Source organism: Anabas testudineus, chromosome 15 (genome assembly GCF_900324465.2).
Source record: "Anabas testudineus chromosome 15, fAnaTes1.2, whole genome shotgun sequence".
NCBI classification, from domain to species: Eukaryota; Metazoa; Chordata; class Actinopteri; order Anabantiformes; family Anabantidae; genus Anabas; species Anabas testudineus.
Window position 1 is genome coordinate 14,368,996 of NC_046624.1, and position 20,924 is coordinate 14,389,919.

The following is a 20,924-nucleotide window of genomic DNA, read 5'->3' on the forward strand; positions in this document are numbered from 1 at the left end:
AGAGGACAAGCGGTTAAGAAAATGGATGGATGGATGGATGGATGGAGTGTAACGACAACTGAGAAATTGACTGGTCTACCAATGAGGAAAGACTATGGGAGACTTCTTTACCTTGCAGTTAGAGGTGGACTCAAGCCTGCAAAGTCTGCTCCCAAATCCCTCTGCGGCAAGACATAGTTTCACATGTTCTGCCTGAGAGGTGAAGGTACTCTGCAAAACCACCTCATCCCCCTGAGAAGAAAGAAAAAAAGACATTTGACAACAGCAAGCACAAAGTCTCAGGTGCATTAGGATATAAAGACTCCATCATCGCAGTCATCATCCTTCAACATGTAAGAGTCATTTGATTGTTTGTGAAACTCAAAGCTGATAGGGATAAATTCATCACCATCTTCATGCCAAACCAATCTCAACACTTTCTGCTCTCTCTGAAATGTCCTTTTTTGAAAAAAGGTTGAAGGGACAATGTACAACACTCTGAATAAATGACATACAAATGTACAGTTTTTTTAAAAAGTAGTGTCTACATACATTTGTTTTTATGCGGGAACATTTCATAGTCATAAAATATGATAAACGTAATATAAATGCATGTAAATCAAATCTATGTCACCTAAAATTTATCTTATCTTCATTTAAATATCACATGACCAGTCTTGGCGTTTCACTTCCATTTAAGGAACTGCAGAGAGGGACAACAGACGACTTGTCTCCTAAATCTATCCAAGACTACCAACACCTCTGTACCCAGGCTGCATGCCTCTATATTGGGAGGCAAGAGCACCATTTGACCCTGGATTCACCCTTCTTTCCACTCTTCCTATCAGCAGTATTCTGCAATCAGTCAAAAACACAGCACAACGCAGAGGCACTTTGAGACATTCAGATGGCTGGAGGACTCAGCTCTTCAAAATACATTTGTCAAGGGGGAAAAAAAGGCACATAACAGTGCCACGACAAAGTCCTGGCAAAAGGAAATGGGGCTGGCAAAACTGGTCAAAATCAACTTTAGATTGCTCAGAATGCAAGTCACTCTGCATCCAAGATGGGTTGTGAACTCTCTGGCATCATTACGACATGGTTGTTGAAATATTTACTTATTTTAGTTTGACCCATTTCATTCTAAATCAATGGTAATGAAAAAGAAGCACTCACAAGGCAGGCAGCCGCAGCCATGCCACTTTTTCCCCCTAAAATACAATATTAATTTTCACATTTGAGTGTCTGCCTTTTTTATTCCATTAAAAAGTTAAATGGAGAATATTTGTTTGCAGTCTTAAGAAATAGTTGTTCACTCTGTTTCAACATGTTTTGATAACTCTTGTTTTGGATCGTAATCCAACACCCCATCAATTAATTCAAATCTGTACATTTCAGGATTTACTATTGTGTTTTATAGTTGAGGTTGAAGTTGAGTCCTACCTGTTTTAAAAACCACATCTGTAAGCATCATAAATGCCATATATTAAACCAGTGTGGCCATTATGCCTCTCCAGTTATCTACTAACTAAACTGATCATTAGAAAAGATTTGTCAGGATCTAGACAGCTTCCTGCATCAGCTGAACAATTTCCTGTGGGAAATGCTGCAATTAATCAGATAATATATGACAAAGATATCTACATTGTAATTTTAAATTGTTGATTGATCTTGCAAAATTACTTTGCGTTGGGTACTGGGTTCAGTAACATCAGTATCATTGCCTGTGTGTTTATGCGTTTCATATCTACACCAGACACTCTCCCTGTGACATGCCCTTATCAGAGTGCGAAGATAACAAGCTGTGAGAGGACAACTTACAACCAGGGAACAATGATAGTATCTTGCAGTGAAGACAAAAAGAACATAAGGTCTTCCTTTATTGTCAGTGACTAAAAAGAAAAAAAGGATGATGATAAAGAATCTGCTGAAAGATGTGCACTAAAAATAATGCATGTGTATAAATTATGTACATGTATTACTATTTGCATTTCATGCAACTATAAATCATACATTCATTATCATTTTAATAAAAAGAAGAGCATTAAATAAACAACTTTTAATTTACATTCTTAGTCATGCATAAAGTCACACTTATTTTTGATATACCCATGTTAACTGATTAAACTATTAATCTTAAGTTGAATAATTATCAAGTGGCATAATGTATAACAACTGCAACAACATAACTAATTTTGTCTGCATAGTGTGTACTTACTTATACTTAAGTACATTTTAATTAACAACTGCTGTGCTAGGGAAGTATGAAGTTACAGCACTGCTCTCCTATGCTTGTAAACTTTGTCAAATATAACCCTTTACTTCATATTAAATTACCTAGCAGTATATACAGTTAGAGGTGAAATAAATAGTCAACTGGCACAAATTCAATTGTCAAGACTATCAAATATTTTAAGTAGTAATGTGAACAGCTCTTCTCTTTTGACAAGACAAATTAATTACGCTAGTTAAGGTAAGGCTATAACAACCAGGGACCAGATTTTCCAAATGTTGCGCGTTATATTTTGACAGTAATTATATTGAAAATACGTCTATAACTTGTAATTGTATTTTACGTTTTTTAACATAAGTAAAAGTCTGTGTACAGTTACATCCACGCATATTGACTAGCTCCATCCCCTCAAGCTAATGGCTAATGTGGCTAATTATTGACACCTCTGTAGCATAGCTCAGTTTAAGCTAGCCAGCACCTTGAGCAAAATTATCGCCGTAAATTTGAAAACTGTTGACTCACCGTTCGTAAAAACTGGAATTCGTCGTCGCCCTCAACCGCGTCTGTCATTTTTTCAACCAAACCAGCCACATTAGACAGACTTGAGCACACTTAGTGAAGGAGTTCACTGAAAAAGTTGGACGGACTGACCGGAGAAGCCGGAGAACCAACGTGTACAGCCGTTAACGTGTGGGCGTGGCCTGACGCTCCGAGCGTCGCTACGTCCTCCATTTTTAAATTGAGGTTTTGGCGGGAATTTGGAGGCTCTGGGGTCACGTTGTAGAACATGTGTGAATTTACGTAGATTCATCTTAATATAAAGTTTTATCTTATATTTTATCCAAATATAAATAGTGGATTATAAATATGTATCTTAAGCATAGCTAGTTTGCACCTGCTGACAAGTACAGTTATTTTTATTGTTTAAATAATTAGGAACTAAATGCAGGAATATTTAGTTCTTAACCCATAGAAGCTTATAATTCACTTCAGTTTACAACTTATTCGCCCTTGGGTGTCTTACTGTTTATTATAATTATTAATTTTTTGCTGTTCTGCTTAAACAACCTTAACATGGAAATGACCGTCCTTGTGGAGCCACAATTAGCTCAAAATTTAAACTTGTCTATGCTTCAGTCTCTTAATACCTAAAAATGTACAGATGTGTTTACATTAAATTCTTTTCTCTAGCTAACAAAAGTTCAATTTGTACACAGAATCTATGAAAATCTTATTTAAATGACATACCTTCACTCTCCTCAGAAGATCCCTGTCCAGTTCGGTTACATGCGTTTTCTCAGTATCACCCTTGGTCCATAATTCCACTTCTACACCCGATGTTGCATAATGTATTAAGTTGATTATTCAGACATTTGCTGACTACATTCATGCTCCTCAAAGAGAGAAGCCTTGTGAATTATCTGACTCACTGGCCTCTTCGTTAATACCACCCTGAGACCTAATTTTGTGTTTTGATTCCCTATAGGCATTTGCTGTATGAAAGGCCCAATCATTAACACATTGTTCTTTGTATCCAACTATTTCACTTCAAATGGTGAAGGAATAATTCCAGCTTCTGAAGATGACATTGCACAAGTCAGAAATCTGACTTGAAACCACTTTGCCAACTTGAAAAATCAGGTGAGCTTTACTCTCTCCAGAAGAATACTGAGGTTATTCTTAGCTTGTAAAGCTGGACTAACTTGAAGAAATGTACCTCTCCGAGCACACAATACAACTCACTTCACCAGTGTCTTGCCCTGGTTAGAGAGTATTAACTGTATTGTTGAAGCAGTACACAATCTGCTCTGATCTGTAATTTTTACAGCACTAATATTATAGTACAATCTCATATAAATGATGGCATACAGACACATGATCCAAAATTTTTACAACCCCTATTGATGTGAACAAATCTTTCACCATCTGATCATTAACTGTGAATAAAAATACAGTGACAAATTACAAATAAAGCATCTGGAACAAGGAATTAATTATCAGGCTGACATAAATATTTGAATTAGTCACAACCAGTTTAATAATGCAGTACCTTCAAGTACAACGTTTCTTTTGTTGAATTTATTGATAACAGAGTCAAGAAATGTCGTGGTGTCAGCACTGCCTATGTATTGTTATTTACCTCTCAAAATACAACAAATGTACGTTTTCACCAAAATGATACTATCTCTTGGACCTATAGAGATTAGTGATGACGGAAGTAATGCTTAAAGCATAAATAAATTTGTCCTTTAAAGCTTGCATCTTAATATAGTATTCCCTTAAAAGTGAGCTCCATAGCCTTGGGTTCAGTTTGTGTTAGGCGGCCAACAATTCTTTTCACAGAAAACATCACTGTGATAACATCCACAGCATTTCAGGCTAATATTAAGAAATGTGAGTAAATCAGTGCAGACCTCTACTTACAACAGGTCTTTAAACATGTCAAAGCAAAATTAGAATATCACTTGACATTTATTTGGTTATTCATGTTTGACGTTTATTATAATTACTTCTAGTGGTATGTGAACATTACAGTGTTCAGTGCTGCTGAGGAAACATTTTATCTTCAAACACAATGCTGCACAGTATTTCTGTCTTTGTTCTTCTGTGTTTAAAGCACTGAGCAATTGTAAACATTTACTTCTGCATTCATGTGGTTTCCCACTTTTTCTATGATGGCACTGTATATTTTTAGCCTTTTGGGAACCCATTTCCTACACTGTTTATTATTGGATGGCAGTAGATCTGAAATTGCTATTGCAAACTATAATTCACTTTAAGCATGTCCAAATGCCTTATCAGAAGATTATCTTTCCAAAACAAAGGCACTGTGGGGAAATATGAAAACAATTCATGACAGTTGTAGATGAAACTGGACTTTTATGTAATTTGTTCAACTGATAAAATACAGAAACACCACATCTTGTTGTTGCAGGAGTAATACCAAATAATCTGTAAGTGTGATTTTGCTGTAAATTTCACTTCTAGGTTTACCTTAATCCTAGAACCCAAATTTCTGCACTAATACCATGTTACACAAGATATAAAGTAAAATGCATTGTTTCTCGCAATATAATTTGAATTTCTTTTCATTTATCCAAGATAAGCAACAAGAGCAAGAGAAATGGAGGGAAGAGGGCTGAGTGGTTAGGTAGTCAGTAGAGAGATGGTTTTCTAGTTGGGTTAAAGGTCGCTCTCTCCATAGAGGGCAGTGGAGAAGGCAGTGTAGTCCAGTGCTCCTGGTGGTGCTCCATGGCCGGTGTAAGGTGGCATCCTCATGATGCAATACTCTGCTTGTTCAGGAGGAAGTTCTCTCCTCAGTTCCTCAACTAGTATGTAGGGCTGTGGTGGGGAAAAAAAAGTCTTTCAGTCATGTTTCCAAACAGATTCATGCTAATACCCCCTTTTTGCATCTTAAGCTCATGAACAAAATTACAGATCATTAATCAGAATGGCACTGCAAAAATCTTGGAAATAACTACTGTATGAGAATACTGTTGGCTAAGAATACCTGCTCATATGCCAGTAAGCCACAGTAAAACAAACACAGACGCATACCTTGTCCGCTGCCAGGATCCGGAAGGATGCCACAACCTGCTCAGCAGTGTCTGTGTCAGCAGTCTCTCTAGTCATAAAGTCAATGAAAGATTGGAAGGAGACGATTCCAGTAGCATTGGGATCCACTAGTATCATTATACGGGCAAACTCAACCTCTCCCTGAGAAAGGCATAGATGGAGAATGAAATTAGAGTGCTAAATATACCGCAATTAAAGATTGTAAAAACAACTAATAACATAGCCCCATCAACCCACCCACATCTGAAACAACATACCAAGTCATAGCCCATAGAGATCAGGCAGGCTCTGAAGTCATCAGTGTCCATCGCTCCATTCTTCTTCTACAGTCACGGGCCAAATTTCAAGTTCACCACATGAGATATGAAGACAGTAGATTCAGGGAAAATTACGGAAAAGACTCCAGCATAATTGAGGTACCAGCTAAATGCATAGTACACAGTATAGTGCCTGTACAATATACAATAAAGCACTGAATATGACAGCAAAATTATAGGAACTAATACTAAAGTTGCAGTGTTTTCAAACTCTTTCCAAATCTGACACTGACACAATCTGACAAGTAAATGTTTTATACTATGAGAAAACAAAGAACACTGAGGAGGAAGGGTTTCAGCTGTAGGCGTGCACACTTTTGGCTTTAGTGATAAAACATTAATGATGGTGAAGATTTAAGAGATTAAAAAGCTCACAAAATTTAGCATATATACTTCCATGCACACAGTACAGCTGGGCACATACACCAACACAAAATGGTTTGTGTCTGTGAAATCACTACATGGCCAATAGTTTTTATTGTTGAACTTTGCCTTGGTTATTTCTCTATTCGGGTCATTATGCTCACAGAACCATCTCTAAGTACTAACCCCTGATCTGCCTCTGAATGATTCACATTGCTTTACATCAGTCACTCAAAAGAACAAAAATGGAAAGTGATGTGTGAAATGATAGAGAGCTGTACCCGGTCAAAGTGGTTGAAAGAGGATCTGAACTCATTCATCTGCTGCTGGCTGATGCCTTTGGCATCCCGGGTCAGGATCTGGGTCTCAATCTCATTAATTGTTCGGGCAATAGTTGTAAGGAGCAGCTCCCACCCGACACGGATATGCTGTTGATGTGGCGACAGAACATGTTCACACAGAGAAGGCACACTGTGAGTAGTGAATAATGAATAAAAACTGCATATCCCAGTGTATGCATTTATACATTTGTGATTTTCAGTATCCATAGAGAGCTGCAATTATTATCTTAAAGAAGATATCTACTGCATGGGTTGTTGGTTATACTGGACTTTACATGTCCTTTCATGTGCACATGTATTTCTAACACTATTTGGCAATGCCCTTTACCTCCATAGTGTAGTTGGTGTGTTTGTTATCAAACACCAGGGACTCTTGGATTAGCTGGTGGTCTCCCTCCAACTTGTCGATGTTAGGCTTGTAAGCAACAATGACATGCTCACATTGCTTCAGCTGGGTCATCTGGTCCTCCAGGGTGCCTCCTATCTCTAGGGAGCAGCGCCCTATTTCCTGTTGGGATAATACACGCAACAAGGTCAACTTAATTTTTGGACCAATTTAGATGGTAACATGCTGGTCTAAAGCTCAGATGATTTGCTTACTGATATGGCAGAGAGTCATTTACCTGTGGCTAAGAGTAAATTCTGTCAGGATGTAAAGTATTTGATAAAGGGAAATTGTATGTGTATAATAATAATTAGTCTTTTTACTTATTCAATCATCATCATCATTAGGAAAGTCACCATCATTGTACCTTCCTTATGTACAGTGCATTTGTGTAATTATCTTCCATTTTAGGTCTTTATTTAATTAGATAGAGATAACTGTCAAATTTCTTATGAAGCCTGTATGTCTAACCTCCATCCTGGCCTGTATCCAGGGTCCAATGAGATTAGTCTGGGCAGCAAATTGTCGTCTCAGTCTTTCATGGGCATGCTGGCGTGCCATCTCCTCCTGGAGGGCACCATCTCTCTGAGGAACTAGCTTTTTCACCTAGAAAAGCCACATGCACACATTGAGGGTTTGCTTAGCATTGTGAGAAGCTGGTCCCACTTGAAAAGAGCTATTAACATTAAGGAAAGCTATGATAGTATATATGAATTTAATACTTTCGATGCCTACTGGGTGCTGAGTCTTTTAACTCAGTGATAAAACAGAGCAGCGCTGCTTTGCGCCACTGTTGGCCTTGCCTCATTCTGATATTATATATATGGCCAGACAGCCACTATCTGAATAATGACTTTTTTCATCAATATAACACATAAGTCTGTAAGTGAGTTTGAAAGCTTTAGCTACCTTGTCCCACTTGTTGAGAAGCTCTTCAGTTGTGATGGTGCTGTAAGGGTTGATAATGTTGGCCTTGATCCCATAGCTCTGGGAAATTTTCTGCACCTCATTGTGGATTCCCAAAATGGCCTGTCTCTCTGCATCTGCCTCGGGTAGAGTAGCTTTGAACTGCTCATGAGCTGCAATTAGACTCTAAAGAGAAAACGGAAGTCCTGAAATGCTGGTAAAATGTACATTTTAATAGGTACAGTGAGTAATACAAACCTACCTGGACTTCTTCTATAGTATGTACTATGAACATGTCCTGCAGATCCTCCATGGCTCCCTCCATCCAGTTGTTGAAAGGTGCTGACCTCTTGGCAAACTCCAGAAACAACTGATCAATAGTCTCCAGCAGCTTTTCTGTCCGCTGAGAAGAAAAGGAAAAACCCCCATGACATTCAGTACACAGAGCTCTTCATTAGAAATTATCCTGAATTAAGAATGAGTCATCCTCTTTAAATCTCACACACAAATCCCTGAACAAACAGCCGCTCACCTGTTATGTTGATTATTCCTAGGGTGCATAGCATTTATATTGTCTTGTTAACCCCCAACTTTGGCTAGATTGCTCCCAATAGGCTCTCCTCATAAGAGGGGATGGTGGGAAGTGGGAAATAGAAAACAGATCCCTGTCCCTGTCATTCAGACTTAATCCTTGGCCCCTTTCCCAGGCCCTCACACATTTGCAGGTCTGGAATGGCCTGCATGGATCAGAGGAAGTGGCTAGTGGGCTTTAAGCCAGTCACTCCCTGGACAGGACTCTTAACGTCTATAGCTCCTTTATCCCCTCCACCCTCCAATTTTACCCTGTTATCTGGGTCAGGTGTTTTTAAAGGGGATCCAATTATCTCTCCTCATCCATCAGTTGTGTCTTCACCTTTCAGATGTCATTGACAGACAACTAAATAAGTTCACACTTAGATTTTGATTAATTACTTTTATTCACATACACTATTACTTCATTCTGCACCTATTGTGGTCATTGCATTATTGCAACATTAGCACATTAGCATTACCCTAACTTAACAGTTTGTCCTCTTAAGGGTCATGGGGATGATGGAGTATATTCCAGCTGTCCTTGGCTGAGAGTCGGGGTACACTCTGGACAGGTCGGCAGTCTATTACAGAGACAACCACTCACACACATTCACACCTATGGGCAATTTAGAGTCACCAATTAACCTAACATGAATTTCTTTGGATGGTGGGAGGAAGTCAGAGTATCCAGAGAGAACTCACACAGACAAGGGGAGAACATGCAAACTCCACACAGGAAGAATTCGAATCATAGTCCTTCTTGCTGCATGGTGACAGTGCTAACCAGTACACCACTGTCCCAACCCATCTCCTTACATATAGTAATTAGTCATGCTTTCAATTATCAATTCATACAGTATAAATTAATGTTGGTATTAACAAGTTGCCCTCACCTCCAGTGCCTCTCTCCTCTTCTGAGTCAGGGTTCCGAGCTTGTCCCACAAGTCACAGATGCTCTGGCAGCGCAGATTCACAGCAGCCACATCGTGGTAGTCCAGCTCACTGCAAAAACAAAACACGTACTGCTGTTTGTTTCAGTTGTGCTTTAAAGTGTTATTTTGTTCTCCAGACATTTAGGTGCCTTTTTCAAAAAATCTACTGTACAGCTTAGAGGATGAAAAGTATCAATGGAACACAGTTCTTTCCTGTCTCACCTAATGGCTTAAAAATCCAGCACTGGTCCATTTAAAGCCTGATTTCTTGGGACACCCGTATCTCAGGGTATATTTGGATTCCTGTCCATGCCCACACTGATCTTTGAAAGTTCAGTTAACATTGGATCCTAAGCTTCATGAAGACTCTTGAACATCTAAGATTAATCGCAGTGCTCTGAGGCTTGGCTACTGTGATGCTTCCTGGATTTTTAGGGATTTTAATCCTCTCACTGTTGGTTCCCTTATAGCAAAATGCTTTGAATAAATCAAGTCAAATTTAAAAGCAAAGTCTTTAAGACCAATAAAGAAAAAAACATTGGTGATAATTTAGCATTTATTGAAATATAAAATACAATTTCAACACAGATATTAATATACACATTTTAGAGTAAACTACATACACTACTGAAGTTGCTTTTAGTTTATTTTAGTTAAGTTTTTTCAAGAGTCCATCACTAGAAACCTCACGGGTCTGAAAAGAAGTAGGGACAATTCAACTGATTGATGGACTTTATTCAGTGCTCGCAGAGAGTTGAAAGGTTGAGTTGAGAAGAGGTGGTACTGGCTCTGTCCAGCTGGTCCCAGTTTTGGTTATAAATTTAGTGGCATAAAGCCTTATTCTTCACTCTCCCGCTCTTCATTTTCATGCTCATAGATGGATTCAGTGTGGTTCAACTCACGAGCCTGGAAGTGCAAGGCTTAGCTCCGCAGTTTCCCTTTCCAAATTACTATGCTTGAAGACAGAGGTGCTCTTGGATCCCAATCAAGAGCACCAATCCATGAAGTTGCACTGTCCAGAGAGGGAGTGGAGCCTGCTGGATTGGTTTTAAGACTAGAATACACTCTCTCCTCTACTAGTTCATGCAGCAACGGTACAGCAGAGTGATTCACATTCATAGGCTGAGCAGGAGCACCTTGGGATGAGTTATAATAGGGGTCAGATGTCTTCAGATTAGAGAAACTGCCCTCATAAGGATTATGCTGGCTCCAACCTAGGGGTGAAATTTTCATCGGTAAAATTTAATAAGCCAAGAAAGTATGTGATAACATTTAGACCCTAGCAATTTTGTAAACATCTGAGAACACTTACTGCATAGTCTCATAGTGAAGTTGCAGTCTTTACCTTTTTTAGCAGGAAAGCAATGGATGGCAGCTTAACAAAGTAACAAGGAGCAACTGACTGTAAAAGAGAACACTATGGTCAAAAACCTACTAAAATAAACGAGCCATAAATAGAAGATGAACAAGCAAACATAGTCTTTTGACTGTCACATACCATGCAGGAACCAGGCAGCCATTTTGCTTGTCAGCTGAAATGTTATCTTCCTCCTGCAGAGCACCGAATAAATGCAATATAGCGAATACTCTGTGGCCAATCCCAGACTGGGAAGTGAGCGACGGACAGGTGTTCATCAGTGACTGCTGACTGAAAATGTCAGCACGTCACACGTTTCAACCTTCTATTTAGATTTAGTGCAGCAAAGTGCGTTTAACGGCGCAAAAGAGAGTTTAAATCATTTTCATGAATACGCTTTCCAGAGTAATTCTGAATCAAATCAAGTCAGTTTACACATTAAGTTCATATTAATCTTTTTAAATTCTTATTTTGAAGTTTTTTATTGTTCTGCTGTCTGAAATGTGAACAGATGTTTACAGAACCACTGAACTGTTACATCCTCCATGCGAGCCATGTGTTGTCCTTCATTGCTTGTCATTTATAATCTAAACAGGCACCTCACTAATTGGTAATAATATATAAAGTCAAAATATTATTAAAGTTATATTTAATACATAAAAACAAACAGAAAACAAATTTTCTTTAGTTGATTTTGTTATTAGCCCCCAACCCAGTGTTGTGTTTGGCTGGAATGAAAACACACTCCTGGGCCTCTATGATAAATGACTGCAAATGTCTGCTATAGGGATTGCGTACTTTAGTTCCTGTGCAATGGCGGCAATCTGCTCCACTCTGTCCTGGTGGGCTGCCAAGTCACTCTCAAAGGCCTCGTGTTTTCGAAGCAATGCTCTGATTTCTATCAGGGTGGCTGTTTCATAGTCCTTCTGGGAGAGGATCAGTTCTTTACCTGGATACCATACATATACAGAAAAAGAGAAGAATGACTTAAGAGATAGTCAGTAATCAGTAGGTTAGATCTAAACACAGGCCTTATTTGTCATTGCAATTGAGGCCTGCCTAGAGAAAATAACCTGTTGTTATCAACTACAAGTTGGTAAAGAAATGAGAGAGAGAGAAACAGAAATACAGCAATGCAAACTGTTAAAAAAGCCAAATATACAACTTCTACTGACCACTGGCCCAATTCTCATGATTGGTGGCCTTTTGGCGAAACTTTTCTGCCAGGTGGTCCAGTCTCTCAAGTCTACGAATCTCTGTAAGGAGCCACTCCTCGTAGCCTTTCTCTGCCTGCTCCAGGCCCTGCCATGCACTGGTTATATCCTATTACCACAATGGAAATGAAGGCTCACAATTTAAACTTAAAATGCGCACACAATCTACAGCACTTGTTTCACTGTTGAATTATAAGCAGAGGAAGAATTTGGAGTGGGAGACTTACAGATACCATCTTCCCCTCAGAGGGCATAAAGGCAGGGCGATTACTAATGCGCAATTTGGTCTGCAGGGTGTTGAAGTTAATTTCCAGCTGGCACTTCTCCTGCACTTTAGGGGGCTTATGCTGGCGTCTGTAGTCCCTAAAATCTTCCAGCTTCCGCTGCATCTCTGCCATGGTCTTCTCTGGGGTCCGGTTCTCCAGCCAGGGAGTGGTGCGGCGGATCCACTCCAGCAGCTGGGAACACAAGAAAAATATGGGAATCAACGGAGAGGCAAGATAGCTCTATGTTAAGATAGCAATGTGTCAGGAAGGCTTTTGAATTATTAATTTTTTCAGCAGATGGGTCTAGGCTTATCACAGCAATGGGATACATAAGCGGGGGATAGAAAGTTGTTTTTTTAAACTTAAGTCTGTAATTTTACTTTGAACTACATTCATGTACAGTAATAGGTAGAGGACTGATTTTGCTGTAATACAGTATGTACTGTTAGCCACAAATTATCCACAGAAGTTCTAAAGTTTAATTTTGCTTTGAAAGAATCAAAGGTTTCACAACGTGTCATCATCATACAAAAGGATATTTTTATTAAAGTTTCTGAAGTTTTTTTCTTACCTCACTGGCCAGTCTCTCATACTCTTCCATCAGTTTCTCATTCTCCTGGTTTACACCGAGCACCTTACAGATCCTGTTGGCAGCCGTCTCTGCCTGAGAGCACAGGGCACAAGAATAATGTAATTGCATCAGCAAAGTAACACAGTGGGCCATGCTCCCATTGATCCTTGCAATATCGCTATTAACATTATCCTCACAATACATCTGTTGCTCAAAATGATATGTCAAAATCTAACTGACAATACATTTCTGTGCTAGACTCTGTTTCGAATACATATTACCTGTACTGCAAAAAGATGGGGGAAAAAAGCTGTGGATAATTTCAACCACGTTACCTGCTCAGCTCCAGCAAAAGCATGGTAAAAGCAGGACACATAGGTCATGATAGCTCTTTCATCTGGCTTGGGGGTGTTTATGATATCTAAGGTAATGAGAGGGAAGAAAATTCAGGGTGTCAGAAAGAAAAGGGAATAATAATAAAGTTAAACAATTTATTGTGATTTCAGTTTTGTTGATTATATGGAAGTTGAAACAACATTTTAAACTATTGTATCACATAATATAACTGAAACATTTGAATACTAGGACACTGCAAAAGCAAACATCTACCAGTCTTTCAAAGATCAGAGTATGAATAAGTTAAAATGTTTAATCCAAAAAGAAAAATTACCTTCTGCATCCAGCATTTTGGGAATGTCCAGGTGTTTCTCAGCTATGTCAAAAGCCAGGTTCAGGTTCCCCATAGGGTCATCCTAAATAAGGAAACACAAATCTACATCACTGAACAGCAATGCATGACTTACAATGTCAGTAAGCTGCTCCATGCTGTGGTGAACACATAATACACCATGGTGACCTACTGCACATGCACATTCATGTAAAAGCATTATGTTTTATAAAGATCCTGCACAATAACACAAACGTCTAGTTTTTGCATTACCTGGGTGCCTTCACTAGTTCATTATTGCAGAAACAATACATAGTAAAGTCGATTTTTTCACTTTACTCAGACTCAGATGGCAAATGATAACAAGGACTCATTTATTACATTATGATTAATTGTCATAGATTAATCAATTAGTAAATTATTTGAGTAAACATTTCACTATTACACTTCTCCACTGAGACAGAAGAAACAGAAAGAAGGGTTGGTGCATTAAGCCAACAGCTGACAGTGAACCCTTCCCAGCTAATGGGACAGTCAGTGAGAGTGCAGTGGGGTAAAGGGATCATGCTATCATATTGTCCCTATCTCTGTAACACTGTTTCATAAAGATAGGAGGGGAACACTACATGACAGGACCAGCTGCTCACAGATCCAGTGCAGGACAGATAGATGGATGGACAGGATGATAAACTGATGATGGGATGGATATATGGAAGAATACTCCAAGGCCTCTCTATGTGTGAGTGTGTGTGTGTCCCTGACCAGAGCTGTCTCAGCAGGCTCTAACACTGCAAGCTTAACGAACACGCTCACCTGGAGCCAGACTCAACAGCTGCCTGGCGTACAATGCAACTGTCTCCTGGCAGCATGAGCAGAACTGAAAAGCCGAGGTGTGACTGAGTGTGTGAATATGTATGTCAAAAAAATGGAAAGAGTACGAAGAGGCAGTAGAGAAGAAAAGATATGATAGACTGTATGTGTGTGCCTCATCACTCATATTTACATCTAGCGCCCTTTCCCAATTATGAAAATCAACACCATCCGTGCAGTGATACTTAATCTCACACCAATAAATACCACAGTAACAATTTCATGAGGACTAGAAGCATCTAACTGGGGAACACTACGTGACAGCATCAACAATGACAGAGGTAAAGCTAAGCCTGAGCTCTCCGGGATCTAGGCTCATGTTTCTGTGACTATTCAGGGTTCGCTTCATGTCAGGCCAGTGACTTGCGAGCTGAAACGTGCGTGCTTCTGTTCCCAAAACAAATGAAATGTATATACAGAACTGCTCCAAATTTGGTCGGGCTACATTTTCCTATGGTTCCCATGAATGCTTGGTCATATTTTAATAGCATGGAAAATGTATTTAAAAAAAAAACAAACAAACAAGCAATTAACCATCAAAACAACGAAACTTCGAAAGAGAAAAGCTCAAATATTCTCACAGCCATCTTTGGTCTTTCCATTTGGCACCATCTTCCAGGAGGGAAATGTACATTAGCTTTGCATTATTGTTACTTGATGAACACAGGAGGGCTGTCAGCTGCGCTTTCTCACTCTGTAGATAAGCAGCGCAGCTCACTGAGGCCCCCACCTGTTCATACACAAGCACTGAGAATCCCCGAACGTTTAACTGAGCTGTTTGCTGATTTCTTTGCCTTAAAAAACACTCAAATCACATTAAATATCAGTATGCACATCCTGATATGCTAATTATTATGTAGAGTTTTTAATGTATGAGGAAAGTCTACCACTGTTTGTCCCAGTTTGAAGGTAAACATGCTGTGCTTTGTCTGCATTAAATATGAATATGTAATGGGCACAGTGGGGCGCCCACTAAAAACTGAACTGAAAACCTGAAGGAGAGTTTTTTTCATGGTAATTATGCTGAAATTGTGCACCAAGAAAACAGCTCTCATTAAGAATAATGAAGCATGAGGTGACCCTAAATGAATGCACTTAGGTTAAAACCATTATGCTTTGATGAATAGACACATGCATCCATTAAAGTAGCATCATATCCATTAGCCAAATGTTTATCGACAGCAAACATGACATTATCAAAATGTTTCTGCCCATGACAACCAAGTGGACTTCCCATGACAGTTAACTTCACGTGAAATGATTCAAACAGTAAGCATTTATATATGTAAGTATAGTCATAAATGTCATAATAGTACCACAAGGGTTATGACTAACTAATCAAAATCATACTGTTATGTAAATATTTTGTACACTTCCAAGATAATTCAATTAGTACAGTCAACAAGGTGAGCACTATGAGTCATTAGCACAGAAAACAAAAAATGTTTCAAAAAGATGGCAGCGCATCTAGACCAGTTTTTCCTCAGTGTTTCACGACACTACTCAAGACATCATGAAGAAAGTGCCATTATTCCCACTTTGGTGTGTGTTTGCTTCAAAACTTCACAAAGTGATATTATTGTTAGTTTTGTGGAAATTAGTTAGGAAACACAGCATCCTAGTTACAAGTGAAATCACAGGACACCTTGTTGAGCTTAGAGTAGTCGAGGAGGTCAGGTCTGTGTCTATGAATCAGGGCGCAGAAAGCCAGGCCATCCTTCCAGCTTCACCAGCCGAAGCGAGCAGAGAGAACCAACATGTCAGTTCAAAGAGGTAGCATGCTGTCCTGACTAAGATAGTTTCTGAAGACCTCTTCCAGCATTAACTTTGTTGTTTAACAATGATTTCAAGAACCTGTGCAATATATAAGACTCTATGAAGAGTTTAGGTGTGAAACACTTACCTGACATGGAAGTTTTGGACATTGACATTCCTGTAGGGGGCAGTCTTTCTCTGACACCATAGAAGAAGACCCTCCTTGGCAGATGTTTCTGAGGAGAACGTGAGTGCAGAAAAATTGCTTACACGGTAGTGGTTGCACAGTTTGCTGCAGTTCAGGGAACAATCTGCCCGTTCCATTATTACATGATGTCCCTTAACTTTTGTAGATGCTGAAGATTTAGATTTTAAAAACTCACCTTCCACAGAAATGTCCTGAATGGCAAAGCGGAGGATGATAGTCCAGATCATTCCAAGAGTCATCTTTACATTTCCATCTACAATCTCTGAAAGACAAACAATCTGTTACCTCACAGTGAACAATAACATCTGATTATCATTCACATTATTTTATGTTCAGCCTGCACCATGTTAATATATACAGTAAGGAATCAGCTACCTTCAGCTCCAATTGAGACCAGTTTCACGCCTTTGCTTGTGATGAAGTCCAACGCTTTGTTGACATTGGCAATCTTATGAAACCTCATCTTCCCTCTGTCTGGCTTAGGTAACCTTTCTCCTGCAAACAGAACATTATGTGGCAGAATCTGTATATCAGCTTATGTGCTCGTAGTTAAACTATTATAAAATTAAACACATTAAAAGCTAAATAAATGATAAAATGAGTGGGTAACAGTGGGTAAAAAACACAAATGATTCAAACAAACTTCTTTTAGTTTTCCGACCTGAGATAACTTCCAGAAGCAGCATGAGTTTCAGTCCATTCCTGAAGTCCTCCTCAATATTTTCAATTTGAACACCAGCTTTCCTCAAGTGAGAGTTGCACCAGGCTGTAAAGGTCTGACAGAAAAGAGAATCCCAGCTCGATTTTTGTGCATATAAATATTTTCCTGTAAGTCAACTGAAGCTATTACAAATTGCATTTTGCATATTAAGCCCACTATAAGAATGACGTTTCTCTTTGTGCTAAACCTGATACAGCCAACAAGGCATCATCACAACCAGACTATATACCAAATTGATGTTAAGCTTGTTGACCGGAGCTACATTTTCAGACTAACCTTCAGTGTCCAATTTCAACTTTTTGAAGTTCTATAGCTAGTATATACTAGTATATACTGAAATACTGTAAATCAGGTTGTTTTCCTCCTCCTATTTTTATAAAGTCGCTCAATAGCCAACAGCAGAGTTCAAAGGGGCTCAGCACTGTGTGGATGAAAGCTGGGAGCCGAACACAGAGCACATTCCAGCCGATATAAGGTGTTAAATTTAGACTGCTCTGCTGGGCCTCACGATAAGAGACTGAGAGGGAAAACGTCAAAACGTCTAGCCATGTCAACATGGGTGAAAACATCACGTGGATACAGAGCATGTTCTCCCCTCACGTCACTCTCTGTCACTATTTTCCCACTTATAATGTGATTGGTTACAGCTGCAAACAGATAGCTTTATCAGCAGACAGTACATGTATGCTGCTCTTCCAGGTCACACTCGTTACTATGCTGAGGTATGAAGTCAGGAAAGCATGGATAAAATGCACAAAATTCACTTTTAAAACATTTAAATCAGCTTCTGTTATGCTGGCTTTACCTTTACCATACATGTTTCACTTCATTTAGCCTTTTCTGGCACTTTACTCTGTCATTTTTAATAAAATACAGTACACAGTATTTCAGCAAGTTAAGTTTAAACACACTACTTTTAACTTTTCTGCCTCTTATTTTTAACAGCTCATACTTACAGTAAATTCAGCTAAGTCATATTACTTGATGAAGATATTTTAGTGCTTTTTCCAATTGCATAGGTGCCTAGCCAGCCTGAGGTTTCCCCTCTACGTGCTGGTGCAATAACAGAATATCATAGGCATTAGAGTAAAGGCCATCGCATTCCACACTGAGTGAGTCCCCGGAGTGTATGTGACATTGAACTGCTGCCCTCATTGTTAAAAAACGTGGCCTGATAGCCCTCCAAATTTGACTCCGGCACAGTCGCAGAACTCTGCACCCCACTTTCCAAGCCCCCCGCCCCCTCTGTCTATCTCTCCAGCACTACTGACCAGTGATGATTAAAGTTAAAAATATTTATGAATCACATCCAGTGAGGACCAACCCTGTTGCTGAACTGACTGAAGCCTTTGGGGCCTTACTAGGTCAGATGCTGTCTGGCTTTATCCAGGATGGGAAAGGTGAAAAGTCTTTTGAAGGGATGTTTCATGATTTAATTCTGACCTATTAATCTCACATCAGAATATTCATTGCCTATCTATAACTTGTGTACTTAAGGTCCACAAGTTTGTCACTGCAGAATTGACTTAGGACATGGTTAAATCTACATATTGAACTCTGAGGCCAATATCCTCCTTGATAAAACAGTTTGAGTCAGGTAATACATTCAACACGGACTGCATGATCACCATTACAGGAATATCCACTGAAGGAAAGCTGCTGCAGCTGTTAGTGGCACGTGTAGTAAGCCCACAATAACATAGCCTGAGCTAGATAAGAAATTTCAGGCACAGAACAAACACTATGGCTCATTTTGAATTTCAGGGAGGAGTATATGATATGTAACATGCTGGCTGGTTACAGAGCATTGTCATCACCAAGTGTGTACGCAACCATCCGTGATGCTTTGTCACTCCTGATGATGTCGAACAGTCGCTCCAATGAGCACCTGTCAACTCCGAATTAGAATCAGTACGAAGATAAACACTGGAAAATTGTTGTGTGTGTATGGATGTTGTGACTCTGATGTTGCTGCCTTGTGTTTCCACAAATACACAGTTTGCTCATCCCTGTAGGGGCCACAGGTGGACATGAGCACGGAGCAGACAGCCTCCAGTTGTGCAAAGAAGTTGTTTAAGGCTCAGGCCAAGTTTTAAGCTCTAAAACCAACTGACAGTGTGGGAGGCTGAGGCTATATTGAGCTGAGCTGGTGCTGGTACAATAATTCTGCGTGGTTTCTATAAACAAAAGAATTCCACACCAAGGACACTGGATTAACCCTACTATAATGCCTTTTGGTCCCCAGGTTAAAATTAGAAGTAGCGTCCATTCTAATCCCAAGAGTGTCATCATGTGTTAGGAGCATCTGTTGACAGCTCGCATTCCTGGCGTATCAGTGGAGAGGCAGCAGCGTGCAGAGCCGCTGGAAGGCCGAGCTATAGTTAGCTGGTACCCACCGCATCCGTCCGTCAAGCCTCCCTCTCTGACCCCGCAGCGTCAGGCTGCAGCCCGGAGCTGCATCCACACCGGAAGTCCAGTGGCGATGTCCTTCAAAATAAGACTACAAGCGAGCCTCCCAGAGTGATTGAGACCAACTATTTAATCCTCGGGTCTGGAGTTGAGTAAACCTGCACTTTTCCCTTACTGTTTTCTCCAGTTTTGCCAACGCACATTTCAAACGCTATGAGGATATTTCTTCTTTTTTGCATAGGCTTGAACCTGATGTTAGCGTTAGTTAGCTATCTGCAATTAGCTAACGTTAGGCTATTTGCCAGTATGACTAGCTAAAGTTAGTAACACTGCTTCTTTGTTTATTTGTCTGTTTTTACATCGCACATGGTTTGACAGGAGGAGTTTGTTAACGTTAGCAAGTACCGGTAAAGCTTTTTACAAGGGTTGACACAGGGGTTAACGTTATTAACTAGCTAGGTTACTAATAGTAAAGGTTACAGATGTTGTAAACTACCCATACTTTGTGTGGTTTCCCTTCGCCTTTCTCCACCTGTAACATTAGCTAAAACCACCAATCAATTTCAAAGAAGCTTAATTTAGTTACCACATTGTATTACCTCCCTGAAAACCTTAGCGTCACAGAGTTTTAGTTTGAAAGTACCAACCGGAAGTAGAGCCTTCTATTATGGCCACCTTGACTTGAGTCCGTAAAGAACTGAACTACCTCAGTGGAAAACTGCAGCATCGACACTGTATCATCAAATAACTGCAATATCTTGTGTGTATAAATGGTATGCAAGCTTTTTAAAGTTGAAATGTATTTCATTATCATGTAGAGCACCCCTCACGCCGTGCGTCGTGCTTCTGAAATGAGGTTTTCTCCTTTATTCATCACTGTGATCCGGACTGAGACTTACTTTCCTCTGCTGTTGCTCCCAGGCGGGGTCCAGCAGCATGTCTCTGTCCCACTCGTCCTCCTGCATCATGTACTCATCCTCGTAGCCGTTGTCATAGCGCACGGTGGTCTCCACCTGGGTCATCATTGTGCCGACACTTTGTGTAACCCTAAAACTCACAAATAGGAAGAATCCACTAACTCTGAGGACTCGTTAGCTTCTCGACTTTCTCTTCTCGTCTCTGTGTCTCTCTCCACTTGCCCTTGTCCCCCTGACCTGACAGACGCCTGGCCCTGGTTGTCACAGACCAACACCGGACGGTCTCATTAATACTGTGCAGTCACGTGATGTCTTCATACCTTCCCCCTGAAAAAACCCCATCACCCCCACCCACCACCACCCA

General features: G+C 39.8%; 2 protein-coding genes across 2 annotated transcripts in view; both read right to left on the minus strand.

The window, feature by feature from the left end:
• The window catches only part of ryr2b (ryanodine receptor 2b (cardiac)), a 56,196-nt gene extending 53,347 nt beyond the window's left edge, over positions 1-2,849 (minus strand). The window contains 2 exon segments of the mRNA XM_026355468.1: positions 112-231; positions 2,735-2,849. Of these exon segments, the coding sequence (XP_026211253.1) occupies positions 112-231; positions 2,735-2,782 (168 nt within the window). The 5' untranslated portion in view covers positions 2,783-2,849.
• A 1,383-nt stretch (positions 2,850-4,232) lies between these two features.
• Positions 4,233-20,811, minus strand: actn2b (actinin, alpha 2b). Its single transcript, XM_026356782.1, has 21 exons — positions 20,543-20,811; positions 17,175-17,289; positions 16,889-17,008; positions 16,689-16,775; positions 16,454-16,541; positions 16,196-16,274; positions 13,684-13,765; positions 13,349-13,434; positions 13,014-13,106; positions 12,404-12,634; positions 12,138-12,285; positions 11,761-11,911; positions 9,567-9,675; positions 8,363-8,503; positions 8,104-8,286; positions 7,666-7,800; positions 7,138-7,317; positions 6,750-6,896; positions 6,046-6,111; positions 5,771-5,929; positions 4,233-5,554 (listed from the first exon to the last, which is right to left on the minus strand). Exons 1-21 carry the CDS (start codon positions 20,666-20,668, stop codon positions 5,396-5,398), a joined length of 2,685 nt encoding a protein of 894 aa, XP_026212567.1. The 5' UTR covers positions 20,669-20,811; the 3' UTR covers positions 4,233-5,395.
• Positions 20,812-20,924: the final 113 nt, after the last annotated feature.